This window comes from Dreissena polymorpha, chromosome 13 (assembly GCF_020536995.1).
Source record: "Dreissena polymorpha isolate Duluth1 chromosome 13, UMN_Dpol_1.0, whole genome shotgun sequence".
Taxonomy (NCBI): domain Eukaryota; kingdom Metazoa; phylum Mollusca; class Bivalvia; order Myida; family Dreissenidae; genus Dreissena; species Dreissena polymorpha.
Window position 1 is genome coordinate 72,250,862 of NC_068367.1, and position 14,708 is coordinate 72,265,569.

General features: G+C 33.4%; 2 protein-coding genes across 4 annotated transcripts in view; one reads left to right on the forward strand and one right to left on the reverse strand.

Annotated features, from left to right (window-relative positions):
- The window catches only part of LOC127855158 (uncharacterized), a 112,766-nt gene extending 103,399 nt beyond the window's left edge, over positions 1 to 9,367 (reverse strand). The window contains exons 1-2 of the mRNA XM_052390563.1: positions 9,249 to 9,367; positions 7,838 to 8,935 (exon numbers count right to left, since the gene is read on the reverse strand). Coding sequence (XP_052246523.1) covers positions 7,838 to 8,935; positions 9,249 to 9,321 — 1,171 coding nt within the window. The 5' untranslated portion in view covers positions 9,322 to 9,367. The remainder of the gene's footprint in view (positions 1 to 7,837; positions 8,936 to 9,248) is intronic.
- Positions 1 to 14,708, forward strand: part of LOC127855160 (uncharacterized) — a 99,027-nt gene that overhangs the window by 70,995 nt on the left and 13,324 nt on the right. The window lies entirely within an intron of this gene.

Sequence of the window (14,708 nt, forward strand, 5' to 3'; positions counted from 1 at the left end):
GACATAATTATTTGAGTATCGCGTGACTATCAAGCTAGAGTGGTGCTTTGAACATTCGCTTCTCACATAGGCGGACTTGATAGAACCCATTCGGTGCATGTGGGTTTAGTTGTTGCTCACATACTGGGCAGGTGGGTTTTCCTCCGGGAACTCCGCTCCCCTTTTGATCTCGCAAAGTAAAAAGGGGCTTCGCAATATATTCTCGCACAATCGTCATAAGCATAGAAACACACACGAACGCTCAAAACACAACCACCGCTCACTCGCGCACGCACCTATAAAGGCAACCATACACGCGTAATCATTACTTTATAATAAACTTTCCTGAACGAATACATCTATTTGCGGTATGTACTATCAGCAAAACAAGCTCGGACGCCAATATAATTGTTTCGACAAAAGTAGTCTACATGCCGGAAATTATCTAACACCTGCCAGAGTTGTCTCCCTGTATACCGGTAATAATTTGCGCTAGAACGTCAAATGTATTATTGGGTCAATGTAATAAAATAACACTGTACATGCATAGTAAGATCGTCGAAGCAGCAACAAAGTAAAATGTACTTAGGCAAGCACAGAGGTAAATAGCAGTAGTATAAATTAACATTTTAATATTGCAAAGCTGAACGCAAATTTCATTACACCAAAAACAAATGATATTCATGAAGGGACTTAACATAAGGCTAAATGCGCATAAACAATGATTTTTTTCTACAGCAAATGAAAGAAACAAACATACAATTGTAATGTAACAAAATTCAAATGCAAGTTGTAATACAAGGATGTCAATGTGGAGTTGTCAATAAGCAAAAACAATTGTTATTTAGAAATATGAAATTGTCATTTAGCAATAAGCATGTACTGGCGGATAAACCCTTCCATATAAAAGATGCACTAAGTATACACATTTTACTTTATTACGAAAACTGTCAGACTTATGATAAAAGATGCAATTAGTGTTACAGTAAAGATTTTATCATATCTTAAAGTTATTATGTTTATGACATAATCATTACGAATAATCATATTAAAATAGTTTTTTATCGTTGCATATTTTGTGGCAATATGCTGACATTGAGAATGAAACTAACACTGTGTTAGTTTTTTTCATGGTAATTACACACGAAAATCTCGATAAAGTACTGTGTTTATAACAACAACAAAATTGACTGAAACATATTGCACGAAACATCCTCCATAAAACTACATGCACATGCACACTGATCGAACTGAAGTACACTGTATTTAATAGCTGTAATGATCATTGTACATAATATTATAATTACTTAATCGTGTCCTAATTTCAGTGCCTCGATACCAACACATAAAAAGTCGTGGCGTATTGGATATGGTGTCCGCCTAGCGAATGGAAGGTCATGTATTCGATCCCCACTGCGGGAGCGATCTTTATATCTCCCCAAAACATCCCAAGTACTGGTTGTAGTCCCAGGAAACGGACTAGAGAGCGTTTAAAAAATGCTTAGGCTTTCTATGCAATCGAGCTCAAGTAAATAGGTTTAAACTACCACATAACAACTCATCGATACCCACGGAGATTATTAAATCTTACGCACAAAATAAGCATTGAACATTCGCCAAGGGTTTTCTGCCTTTACGTTAGCAAAGCAGAAAATATGCAGATGAAGAATCGGGTCACAATTGTTCCTCTTAACATAAAAATGTCTAAAGTAAGACTATTATTTGACGTCATCGAATACCAGTTGTTTTTTTCTCGAATTAAATCTGGGGATATGTTTGTACACTAGACTTAGGCCTATAAGTTTTGATTCATTAAGATTTACTCATAAGACATCATAAATCACAAAGTATACTACTTTTTAATTTCCGTGTTTTTTTTTATGAAAGCAGAGTAAGAATGAATTGAAAGACAAATCAAATAAATAATAAATTAATATTTCAACCAATCATCTCTTTAGATAGCCATTCATTCAATTTATACAGTTGATATTTTTGCAGCTTTAACAGAAACAGGAGCATGGATATGTATATATAGCTATATAATGTGCTTTTCTTTTGTTTGTTTTTAGTATTGTTCAAATGTTTCGAACTAAACAGTATCGCATCATCAACAAAGTTATTTTTTACTCAGATAAACGTTTGCAATCGGATGCAGTAAACGACAACTCCAACTTTATACGTTAGGTATTTATTTCTTGAAATGCGCACAAAAAATTACAAGAGATACACAGGTGATTGTTAATAAATGCTTTGTTTTATGCAACATTCAAAATGTAAGGGCATATTGTTTTAAACATAAACTACATACAACTGGTTCAGTATAAACACATCGTGAACATTTACCAATATGCATGAGACGAATGATTTTTTTAATACAACTCTATTAAAATAAATATTCCCAATAGATACCGATATCTTCATATAAATGACATATAACATAGTGTAAGTATTTGAAGTATATACGTTTCTAACTCATTTTCCCGAAATTTGATGCAATAAGACTAATACGACTAATTATGAGTCATATCAACATGTGTAATTATATTTGGTTTAACGCTTAGATTGGCTAGGCTTGCTGATACAATAAGTGTGTCTGAACTACTGCATATTAAAATGGATACACAAACAAATAAATAGTAACATTGTTTAAGTCACACAATAAATCAATTGATTTTGGCTATTTTTGTTAATGTCGAGGGCTCGTTCATTTGGTACTCTGGATAGATTGTGTAAGAGTTAAAAAAGCAGGACGCAGTAACATCATACATGACATCAATATAAACGTGTTATTCAATAAATATTAGCAACCTTTAAAAACATATATGTTATAAAGCACATCTACTACACACATTATGTAGGCGTCCTTTGAGTACCGAAGCGTTTGAAGTAAATGCTTGATATATAAGTTTCATAACCAACAGTTTTAGCAATGGATCAATTGTCAAATTTACATAATAACAACATAATAATAAAAAAACTAGACAAATAAAAAACAAGATTCAAATAAAAAAGAAATACTAATAAACAACAAAGCTCTTTAATAATATTACAAATAAAAAATGTCACACTTAGTTTTACATGCATATTTTTACTAGAATGAAACCTGTTTAGAAATATGTTTTAGCTAGACGATAATTTATGATACAAAAACACTAAAAACTAACGAAAACGTAATCAAATGTATAGTTCTAAAACATGAAATGATTTCTTGAGTGTTACTTTATCATATACAATAAGTAGTTCATATTTTTGACTGTGTAATTGCAATATAAAAAATGTATTTTTTCCAGTACTATTAATGAAAACAATTAGAGTTAATACATGTGTTACATGTCTGCAGAACAAATCCTAATTTAGAATAGCATTATTGAGCGCGTGGTGTCTGCACTTGGTCAAAGTTTATGTGAATTGTTTGCACTTCTATTGTAATAAGTCATCCATCTGAATCATGGAATTCGACCAAGCGGTTAATGGTCGTTCATTCATGGTATTCATTTTCAGCTGTGTCTGACCTGAGTATCATGAGGTTCGACAAGACATATACTGGTCATTCAGGTTCTGGTCCATAGACATTGAAGCGCCTGATAGGATTCCACATTAAATGGTTCATGTATAGCATGGCTCGACAGATTTACACATACAATTTATTGCATGGAGTTCAATTTGTGTACTACACAATCTTTCGTTTACGTGTTAAAGCTGAATTCAGTAATTTCGTAATGCCTTCATCATTACGATAAGACTAAGACATAAGAAGCAATTATACTGTGCGGTGAATAGGTGTTATACCAATATAACTCATTTATACTGAATTTCTGTAGCTGGATACTCATTTTATCGTTTTTAAAACAAAAGAATTAAAGCGTTTTAAAGCTAATTTCATTATGTTTACAAACTGAATTGACATTGACATGGTAAATTGTTAAGTGCAACGCACAGCATTCAAAATGTTTCATCATTATATATCGAATACAATGATCAAATAATGCGCAGATTTTTACATTGAGAATGTTCTCTCAATATACAGAGAAAAAGTCATTTAAATTCGTCATATCAAACAATTAAAACATAAAGTGTCGTGTCAGTCCTCGGTGTATGACATAGTATTTAAATTATATGCAGCTTGAAAACATGTACTATATTGATCAATCGATCGTTTACGAGATCAAACTCAAATTGGTTATGAGAGTATAGAAGTTAACGGATGATATTATAATGACAGTCGTGAAATGACGACAAACATTTAAATTTCTAAGAACAATTATAAATGTGACAAACCTAATCTGAAATACATTCGAATAATGTAAACGAAACGTTATTATATTTCCGGCAAAAAATAGGTTCATGGCTATCGAATTAAAACGGTTTGATCTGATTTATTATGAATAATCGAGTTTGTTTACAAAACATATTGTTCATCTATAGTTCTTAGCTTACTGATTAATTGTAGAGCCGCCGACCTTTATTAACGGATAAATTGTGAGAAGATGCTAATTTGATGCAGTACCAAAACGTATAAGAGTTTATCATTGAACTTTAAACACATAAAAAAAATATATGTATTATTTATAAACAGAACAACGTTACTAGAGTACATGTACGTCAATATACATAATGTGATCCCTGGAGCGCCCCAGAGTCATGATTTGAACATATTTAAATATTAAGTATTAAATAATACACTTACATATAAATCGGTTCCACTTGCGGTTTCAAAAAGACGATTGTTTAAGGTAATTTACTATGCATGCCTTAATAAACCATGTGGTGCCAGTTTCGACCCTCGGAGCATGATTTAAGCAAAATGTGTACAAGACCACAGTCTGATGTTAAATACCAAAAATCATAGGTTTGTGACCTGTTGTTTTATGGAAGAATTATTTAAGGATTGAACTATTTCTAAGTCGTGTGCCCCTTGTCACGTGGTCAGATTTGACCACATGGATAAGTTTGTAGAATATCACTTGTGCACACGACCAATGAAACCTCTGACTCATGCGTTTTTACTAATGTACTCTATACGTCATAACAGCTCACATGATCCCTGTATCGTGGCTATTGTTTTACTTCAGGGTCATGATATAAACAAATGTAGTAGAAGATCACTATATAATATCACACACAAAATATTATAGACCATTGAGATTTCAGAGAGGAATTTTTGAATTTATTTTCTCTATGAGTCCAAAAAAATCAGGTGACCACGTGGGACGTTTTTAACCATAGGCATACTTTGAAGACGAGTAGTGGAAGACAACGTTGCTACATACCGAACATTAAATCCTTGACAGTTTTAGAGATGGACACTTTTTTATAGTCATTAACTATATAACACATTTAACATAATGTGAATCTTGGTCAGTTCAATACAAAGGGCATGATTTGATCAACATTGGTTCAGGACTCTTTATGATATAAGTTGCAAATTGTAAAGCTCTTGGACTTGCGATTTCAGACATTATACCTTTCTAACTAATGTGACGACTGGGTCGTGGTCGGTTTTGACCAAGGGAGATGATTTGAACAACCTTAGTAAAGGACTACTATACGATGTTACATACCATCGGAGTTTCTGAGAAGAAAAACAAGTATTTGTAATACAACCTTAGATCATGATTTTGAAAATTGTGTACATAACCTTTATCTGATGTTATCATGTATTAAACTCTATGACTTGTGGTTTTGTTTCGGAGAAGATTTCAAAATGAATTTGTAATATAACTTTACATAAATCATGTGACCCCTGGGGCGTGGTCAGTTTGACCCCAGGGGCATGATTTGCAAAATCTTAGTAGATGACAATATACGTTCTTACTCGCCAAAGCCCTAACTATTGCGGTTTCAAAGATGATTTGTTGTAATTTGTTGAATATTTAAGTCTATATAAATAATGTGGCCTTTGAGCGAGGCCAGTTTTGATATCAGGGGCGTGATTTAAAAAAATGAGTACAACTCCTGTACGCTGTTACAAATTATCATATCACTAAACCTTAACGTTTCAGAAGAATAGTTTTAAAGTTTTAGTATGTTTTATATCTCTGGTGACGAATGAAGCGGACCGGAACGAATTTGACAGTTTTGAAAGAGAGTCGCACAATGTTCGTTCATATGAAATGTCGTTTAAATCTTCCCAACGGATTAAGAATATATGTCGTTTGAACTACAAGTTTACGCACAATGCACGAAAGACGACTCACGACGGAAAAAAGGCGATTCCCAAAGCTGTCATCGTGCACATTGTGTAAAGGTGAACTATAAAGCAAAAACACCCCCAATGCGAATTCTTCCTGACAGCAATATTTTTAATATAGAATACATATAACAAAACAAGTAACAATCACACAAGTAATAAATATCACGAACTGTATACAAAACATCAAAGGAATGAAACAAGCGGTGAACATACATTCGTTTGCTATACAGCAAAATAACGATGTGTTCAAAGAGTGAATATCACAGCAGCTAAATACCAACAAGGAAATATTATAATTCATCCAAAAGGTGTACATTATCACAGCTGAACAGTGTCGTTCAAATGACTTAAACAACACACATACAATAATCTCGGTAATTGAAGAGTAGTGCAATTTTTTTACGGACGTTTTTTTTGCAACGTAATACAGAAATTCAGGTGCAAGCATGCTATCTATGCTTAATCATCCGACATTTATTAAAAACATAACTGTGTATCTGATTTTGTCTAGAACATTTTATAAAAGGACGTTAATTTGTTGGAAAAAAAAAGAAAAAAAGTTTTGTGTAAACATTGTCATAAAAAATAAAGCTCTGATATTGTGTGCTTTATTAACATAAATTAAACGATTGAATACCTTTTTATTTCATAGTCGTTTTAGGAAAGAATAAAGACAAACTATTGAGTTCCGGGCGACCAGACACAACCGAGCGAATCCGCGCTTAACAACCCAAAAGGTCCATACACTTCAGACTTAGATTATATTCATTTTTTTCTACAAGATTGTCTCCTATCAAAATTGTCCGAGCCCATATTCCGAAACACAACAACGTAGGCTATTGTAGAACGAACGACACGTGACCTCAGTTTGTTGCAAGGTAATAATTGCAAAGCATATAAAGCACAAAACTTCATCAAATTATATCTCAATCAATCTTATAAGCACGATTAAACGTTAATTAATATAATTTACCAAAATCAACCGTCCCCACCGGCACGGAACCCTTATGATCTTGCTTGAATGCTTTCAAAGCAGCTTTCTCTTCTTTCTTCGCCGCTCGTTGTTCTTGTAAGACTGCCTTCTGTTCCTGCTTTGCTGCAATTTTGTCCTGTCTTTCCTCTCGTTTAATCGCCTTCTGTTCTCGTCGAACGGCCTGATTTATTTTATCTTCCTCTTGTTTTGCGGCTTTCAGTAGTTGTTTTTGCTCTTTTAATGTCTGTCTCGCTTCTTTACGTTCTTGGGCGCACTGTTTTCTCAGCTTGGCGTATTCTTTTTTGTCTCGGCCCATAGTTTTTAAAGAAATTTGTCCTAATACCTCACAGGCCGAAAAAACGGTAATAGGGGCTTCGGTTACTGAAAAAAGAGAATATTTGAGATTGAGTGTACGAATCTTAATCTCTGATATTTACTTAAAGAATATATTCGTTTATAAGTTTGTTGACATAAATACACGAACAATCAAATAACCAATGTAAAGAAAACCAGACCTTAACAACACGAACAAGAGCAATAATATATGTTTTAGATTTTTTAGAAGCCTTTTCTTACATTTTAAATGGTGAATTAATCATCATCAATGTACCAAATATTGTTTTCGACAATAGCTTATTTTGAAAATAAGCGAAATTGAACCGTTATAACGTATTATGTTATTAGACGCATACCTTCAACAACGACTGGTCTTGGTCGTCCTTTATAAATATCGCCGACCCATTGGTCCGCAAGATTATTTCCATTTGGCATCAATATGTCGTTAATACCATGTTTGAGATCCTGTCCGCTCAAAATAATTGTTCCAACCTCACTTATAGTATCCACAATTGGCTTAGAACCTGTCGGAATTCCAACCGTTCCTAATGGTAATACACCCGTTTTAATGGGATTGACTTGGCTAATGTCCATTGTACCAATTGGTTTGCCCGGCTTGAAATTTGTTACTGTGGCTAATGGTAGGTGGTCGATAGGACCGATTGGTTTTGGTAACTGAATGGGTTTAATATGCATCCCTGTGTTTGCAACTGGTTTTCCCGGATTAAAAGTTTTCTCGGCTGAAGGTAGCTGGTCGACAGGACCAATAGGTATTGGCAACTGTATGGATGTGATAGGTTTCGGATTCAATGAAATTGCGTTCACTGGCATTGAACCAAATACTGGACCTGGGTTGGACACAGTTGGTGAAACTGGTTTCGCAGGCGAAACATTGACCCCGAAATTTGCCTGCCCTACAGGTTCGCCAAGCATCCAGTTATCGGATGGTTGAAATACTTGTGTTGATCCGTCTTTCTTATTGACAAACGAACTCCCTTTTGGAATCCACGGAAGAAAGAAATTCACTTTCGAGTCCACGGTTGGTTTCGGTTTATTCACAGTGTTTGATGGCGTTACCACACTCCTGTCTAACGGGGTACCAAGTGGAGTGACGAATAAATCGTTTGTCTCTGTTGGGAACATACTTCCCCCATTGTTTACCGTTGTTATTGGCGAAATAGATCCGATTTCGTTGTCAGTGGCATTTGAGGGAAAGGAGTTACCTATCGGCAAGCCTTGGTTGAAACCCGACAGATCTGGATTGGGTACATTAAAATCTGAAGGAAATGGCAACTGTCCAGGCAGATTTACGTCTGTTGGTGGGAAATCGTTGTTCTCTGGGAAAACGTTATCTGGTGGAAAAGCATCTGATGGGAATGTGTCAGTAGAGCCGCTTGTATTGGTATCAGCTGAATTAAGCATGGCGAATTCCTGGAAGTTGCTGAGCAAATTACCTGTAATAACAAATTAGACATTTTAATATTAGCAATATTGTATTTTCCAATTAAAACATATCAATAGAATGTGAAACAGTCACAAATTAAATATCTTAAAAGTTGTTAACATACAATTTAAGAGCACGAGTACAATTGAAATCGTACTAAACGATTTATAAGCACATCTTTTTTGAACAATGTCTGACATACCCCTTGCCAGAAATCGATTTTCTTACAGAACAAAACAATGAAGTCAAAACTTTCTGAGCCGCTTTCTGAACGACCGATCATATGTTCATTCTAGTCTCGAAATAATGTCAAATGAACTTACCTTTTATAATTGGAAGTAGTCCTTGGCTAAGGAACATCCAAATTGCGAGGGCTCTATGAAAAAGAGGAAACATCTTGTGTAACCTGGAAATGAGCAACAATGAAGAACATTAGAAAATTGCATATTTTAATAATAATTCATACTTAAAGGTACTATTATTCTATTTGATATTACACATTCTTGCATAAGGTTTTATTAATTTATTTTTTAAAATACGTTATGTTATCTTATATTAATTGCATTTTATTTGTAAAAAATGAATTGCCCTGATGATTACGCGAATGAATAATAAACAAATGATGCTTATAACTAAATGCACTTTACAGTTATTTATGTGCCTCGCTTTTGGAAAACCGGGCTTATGGCAATTGCGTTAAGTGTCGTCAAATCGTGCAGTCAGCACAGGCTTATCAGGTACGACACTCTCCGCCAATTAGTTACCAAGGAACATCCATTAAACAAAAAAAAACAACACCTAAGTGGATCACATATATTTGCATATTTGTTGTAAATATTGACCATAATTATTGTTCTTTTATTTGAGTCATTGCATAGTCAATGTCAGTTTTTGTGCATTTCTTAGAATCCACGGTTTGTATTTTGCTTATTTCGGTTTCGGGCAAAACACGAATCTTAGTGGATCACACAAATTTGTATAATTGTTTTAAGTATTGGCTTTAATTAATGTTCTTTTACTCAAGTCATTGCCCATTGATTCTTTTGTAAAGCACATTTGAACGCACAATACTGTATGAAAAGAGCGCTATATAAATTTGGTATTATTATTATTATTTATTATTGTTAAACGCGAAAGGTATCCTCCCTTATTACCCTTCGCGGATTGCACACGCTAATTTGTGACGACATTTTACGCTCATTCATTTAGCCAGTTTTCCCAGAGCGAGGCTAAAATGTTTTTTATAATGCTGAAGTGAATGCATTCTTAACGAGTTCCACGTTTGAATTTATTTATGAACGAATATAGTATTTTTAAAACAGCATGTTTCTAAATACTAAACGAACAGAATGTGAATAAATGTACGTACGTTATTGTTGTCTAAATCATGGATTCAAAATCACAAGTTTCTTTGCCACTACGAAGAACATAGAATGTCAATATTACGCGTATAATGTGATTTCATATTTATTTATACACACGATATGATGCGGCTTAGTAATATGTTGATCACAGTGACGTTTTACAACGTAAAACAACGTTAATATTTTCAGTTAATTGATCGACTTGAAAACCCAATAGTTGTTTGACAAACCGGAGATATACACGCGGGGAAAAACTAAATTACGTAATCCGTCTTTTTAACGTAACGTAAATCCTGATGTGGTTTGGCGTTAACTTCCGCTTGTTTGCACGCTCAGTCATAACCACATTAGCCAATTATAGACGTTATTACGCACATCAACAAAAAGAAGTAACAGCAATTAAATGAGTGTTTGCTGATGGTTAACATAAACTAAGAGTTTTATTTTAGTGAGCCGAATCAGAAATTGGATAGCAAAAACACACTTTCCTTTTGAGGTTAATATTAAGGATCTTTTTTTCTTACAAACTTAAATTTTATTGGCAATACTATGCTTTTGTTATACAATGCATATTACATAGGGTCGATGACTTTTTACTTTGACGTAATGGAAAACATACCTTTACCAACATTTTGCAATCGTTTGGTTACATAGGTTAAACAGCACTTTCATCAAAACAACTATTCTTAGTTATTCGACAATCCGTTATGTGGACAATACAATAATTTCGATGCAATTACACGACCTCGCACGAGCCGTTTTAGTATAAGTATTATAATATGTATTTTATTAATGAAATGTTAGGAAATCAAAATATTGCAACGTGTTTTGGTGGTATAACATATTATTCAATAAAGTTTGATAATATGAATATTGACTACATGTATATTTTGCCATCAAATCATAAGTGTCATAAGTTAACTCAATTCACTCAAATTCGTATACTTATACAGAATTTACATAATAAACAGGTACATAAACAAGAAATAAAGCGAAAAGTATTTGACCTTTGGCATAAGGTATTCTCATAATTCTAAAAAGACGTCATTGTGGTGATTTAATAACCAAAGCGAGTTGAACTTATAAGATCACCCAACACAGTCAGTCGCCATTAATATTTTTTTATATCTAAAAAACTCACATTTGTTTGATTGTGTTTTTATTACAATAAGCTGCAGTATAAGTTTCATCATAAGATCGTTGGGAGGCGTTTTACGCTTTTTAGAATCCATGATGTAGTTACTACATTCTGTCTTACTGAACAACATGACTGCCTAAGTGTATGATTACGCTATAAATTAAACATTCGTTAAACTTTTTTACACCGTGAAAAAGTAAAGATGTATCGCGAATTCTTACCTGGATAACTGATATACAGTAAAACATTGTACGCTTGACGTAAGATCGACGCACGATATGCTCACGATGCACTAAGGATAGGCTGACACATAAAGCGCTTGCGATGATGTCAGCTGCACCTGATGCAGCGATTGGAGAAAAGACTCAAATTGGCCATACATCCGCCCATGTTTTCGACAAAAAACTCACATATCGGTTATGACGAATGCATTTTTACGTACCGGTACACATTTCACTCACACCACATAATGGATTTAAAAAAGAAGGAGTGGCAAATAAATACAATAAATATAAATGAAATTAAATTAATAATTATTGTAATAATATGTTTTTCTAATTGAATATGTGTTTATATATCATATTTAAAAAAGAGTATGTAAAAATGGATTGCAACTAATTGTCTGTAATTATAAACGTTTTCCATACCGCCAAGGACCTGAAGTACATAGGCACGGTGTCAAAATTAATCTTTGACCCATCTGTTGTTGTGCTTTACTATTGTTGTTACTTATAATAATCCCGTAGATGAAAGTGTATATTATCAAGGGTATAATACACAATTAAGTTCTCATAACATGCATTTATATCGTTAATTACCTCTACACACGTCGAAACTGTAAACACATGTCATTGCATCCCTGTTATACATGCGCGTCAAAAAGCTGCAATGTTTAAAGTGAGTTACTCAAGATAACCGCGGTAGAACTCGACGGTCATTTTTATGTTATTCCATGATGAAGTTGGACCATTTGCATGTCAACTCTTTGACTTGAAGAGAATATGTACATGTATTTCTAGATGACTGTAAATAGATAATGACGCGTATTCATCTATATTTTGTTGCACTTGTTCATAATATGTTTGTAACAGAATGTTTCATACTTAAGTATTAAACATTTTCGGTTCTTGTTGACATATATTTAATACCGATTATACATCGAATATTCTGTTATTGTAATACTTAAATATTCAAATATTCGATTACCAATTTTTCTATGCGTTGTCATCCCTAGAAATAACAATGATTGTGCGTGTGTCTTTAACAGTGATTACGGACCTGTATATTGAACACATGCGCCAAAATACCAGTCATTAATAATACCTTTGTAAAGTACTGTCCCCCAATTTGCTGCGTGTTGTTATAAAGTATCACAGTTATGTATTTTATAGTAAAGGTTAACGTTCCTAAAAGATAATTTTTCGAACTATGTTATGAAATCTTGTGTCGAGTTGCAATGTTTTTAATTATGGAAAAAAAACAACAACAAACAAAAACAACAACAACAACAACAAACAACAACAACAAAAAGCAAACAAACAAACAACAAAAACAGCATATTGTATTTCCATTTAACATTTGATATATCTCATGTGTTACACTGCTTGTTTGATTGAATTACGTACATGATAACGAAGTACTCATGGGTTTAATTTCAATGTTTATCGTGATGTAATATTTATGAACAGTAATTAGAATAACAAGTTTTTAATCGAACCACAATCATGTGCACTTAATATATAATTGATAGCAATTTTTTATGTTCTTAATTTGTGAAGTAAACTCGAACTATAAATAAACCCCTGCGTAGTACGTATACAAGGCAACGGTAAATGCAACCTGTCTGTGCATACGTACCTGTTATTATATTTCCATAGTACAGTTAGAAATACAAAACATGGGTCATTTTAAATAAAATGAATACCATGCATTCGAGCAATTATTTTGTTTCAACAATATATGAATACTTATCGATGCATTGGTTTAAGTTTAATATTTGGTTTAAAATTATGTCCAATAGAACAACTTTTTCTCCTGTATTAAAGAGATGTTTAATATTGACCTCCATCTTTGATGATATCTATCGACCCCTTATCAACGACTAATTCGTAGTTCAGAACAAGCTTACTATCACGAGGTTACGCATATGATGTCAGACATTGAATACACATCAAGACGTTATGAAAGGTGATAAAACACGTTCTCCGAAATTCAACAAAAGTATCAAAGTCACGCTATAAACATCTCGTAGTATATTTGCTATAATAGGAAAACAGTAATGCGCGAAAGATACCAAAAATTGCAACATATGTCAGTTGATATTAAAATACGTTATGCAATATGTCAGTGTATTTCGTTTTGCAGTTCGCACAGACGAATGAAGGTCGATACTTCCATCTAAACTTTATTTTCGCTTTCAAAAGATTTCTTTAAAACTAAAACAAATACAGTAAATGTGGAAAGCGTTGTTTTTGATAAGCCTGTGTGGACTACACAGGCTAATATGTGATGGCACGCTACGTTCATTCATTAAGCCGCCCCGTTTTCGCAGAGCGAGGTTCTATGTTCCTATGCAACAAAAACGTATATTGCTTAAAGCTATTTACCAAGCATGATTTTTACGAAGTGACTGATATAACAAACTCAATATAAAAACAATCTTGACAAGTGTTACTAAGTATAGGCAAGTTGACCCTTTTCAATCATAAGACTGTAAAAGGTCATACACGTCAGCATCCAACTCAGCATACCTTAATGTAACCGACCGTTTTATAGCAATAATATACCAAAACAGAATGCTAAAAACTTCAATTAACTAATTTAAACCAAAAATGTTTTATATTATATTATTTTCCAGAAACTACTCGGTTATGTAGACGTTATGTTTTTGTTTCGGAAAACATGTATATGACTTTGAAAAAGCATCGTGATTATAAAAACATGTAAGCATTCACAATATTATTCAACGAAATGTAAACACACCGTGTGATCTTGATATCAATTTTACAAACATACATCAGTGCTGAACCTACATTGCCCCTTTAAATGGTATTTGCTTCTGTCATTTTTAAGCGATGCAACAAATCAAGTTCAACAACTAAGTTTACAGTTTTTTATCAACTTTTATTGGTTGTAACAATGAACAAAATGTCATTGTTTATAGCTTTGTTACATTTATTAAGATGTACAATGAGAGCGTTAACATTTGTTTTATTTGTAGGATATTAATGCATTCACCTTTTGAACGACGATCTCATTTTTCAAGTCCCGACTTATTTCGA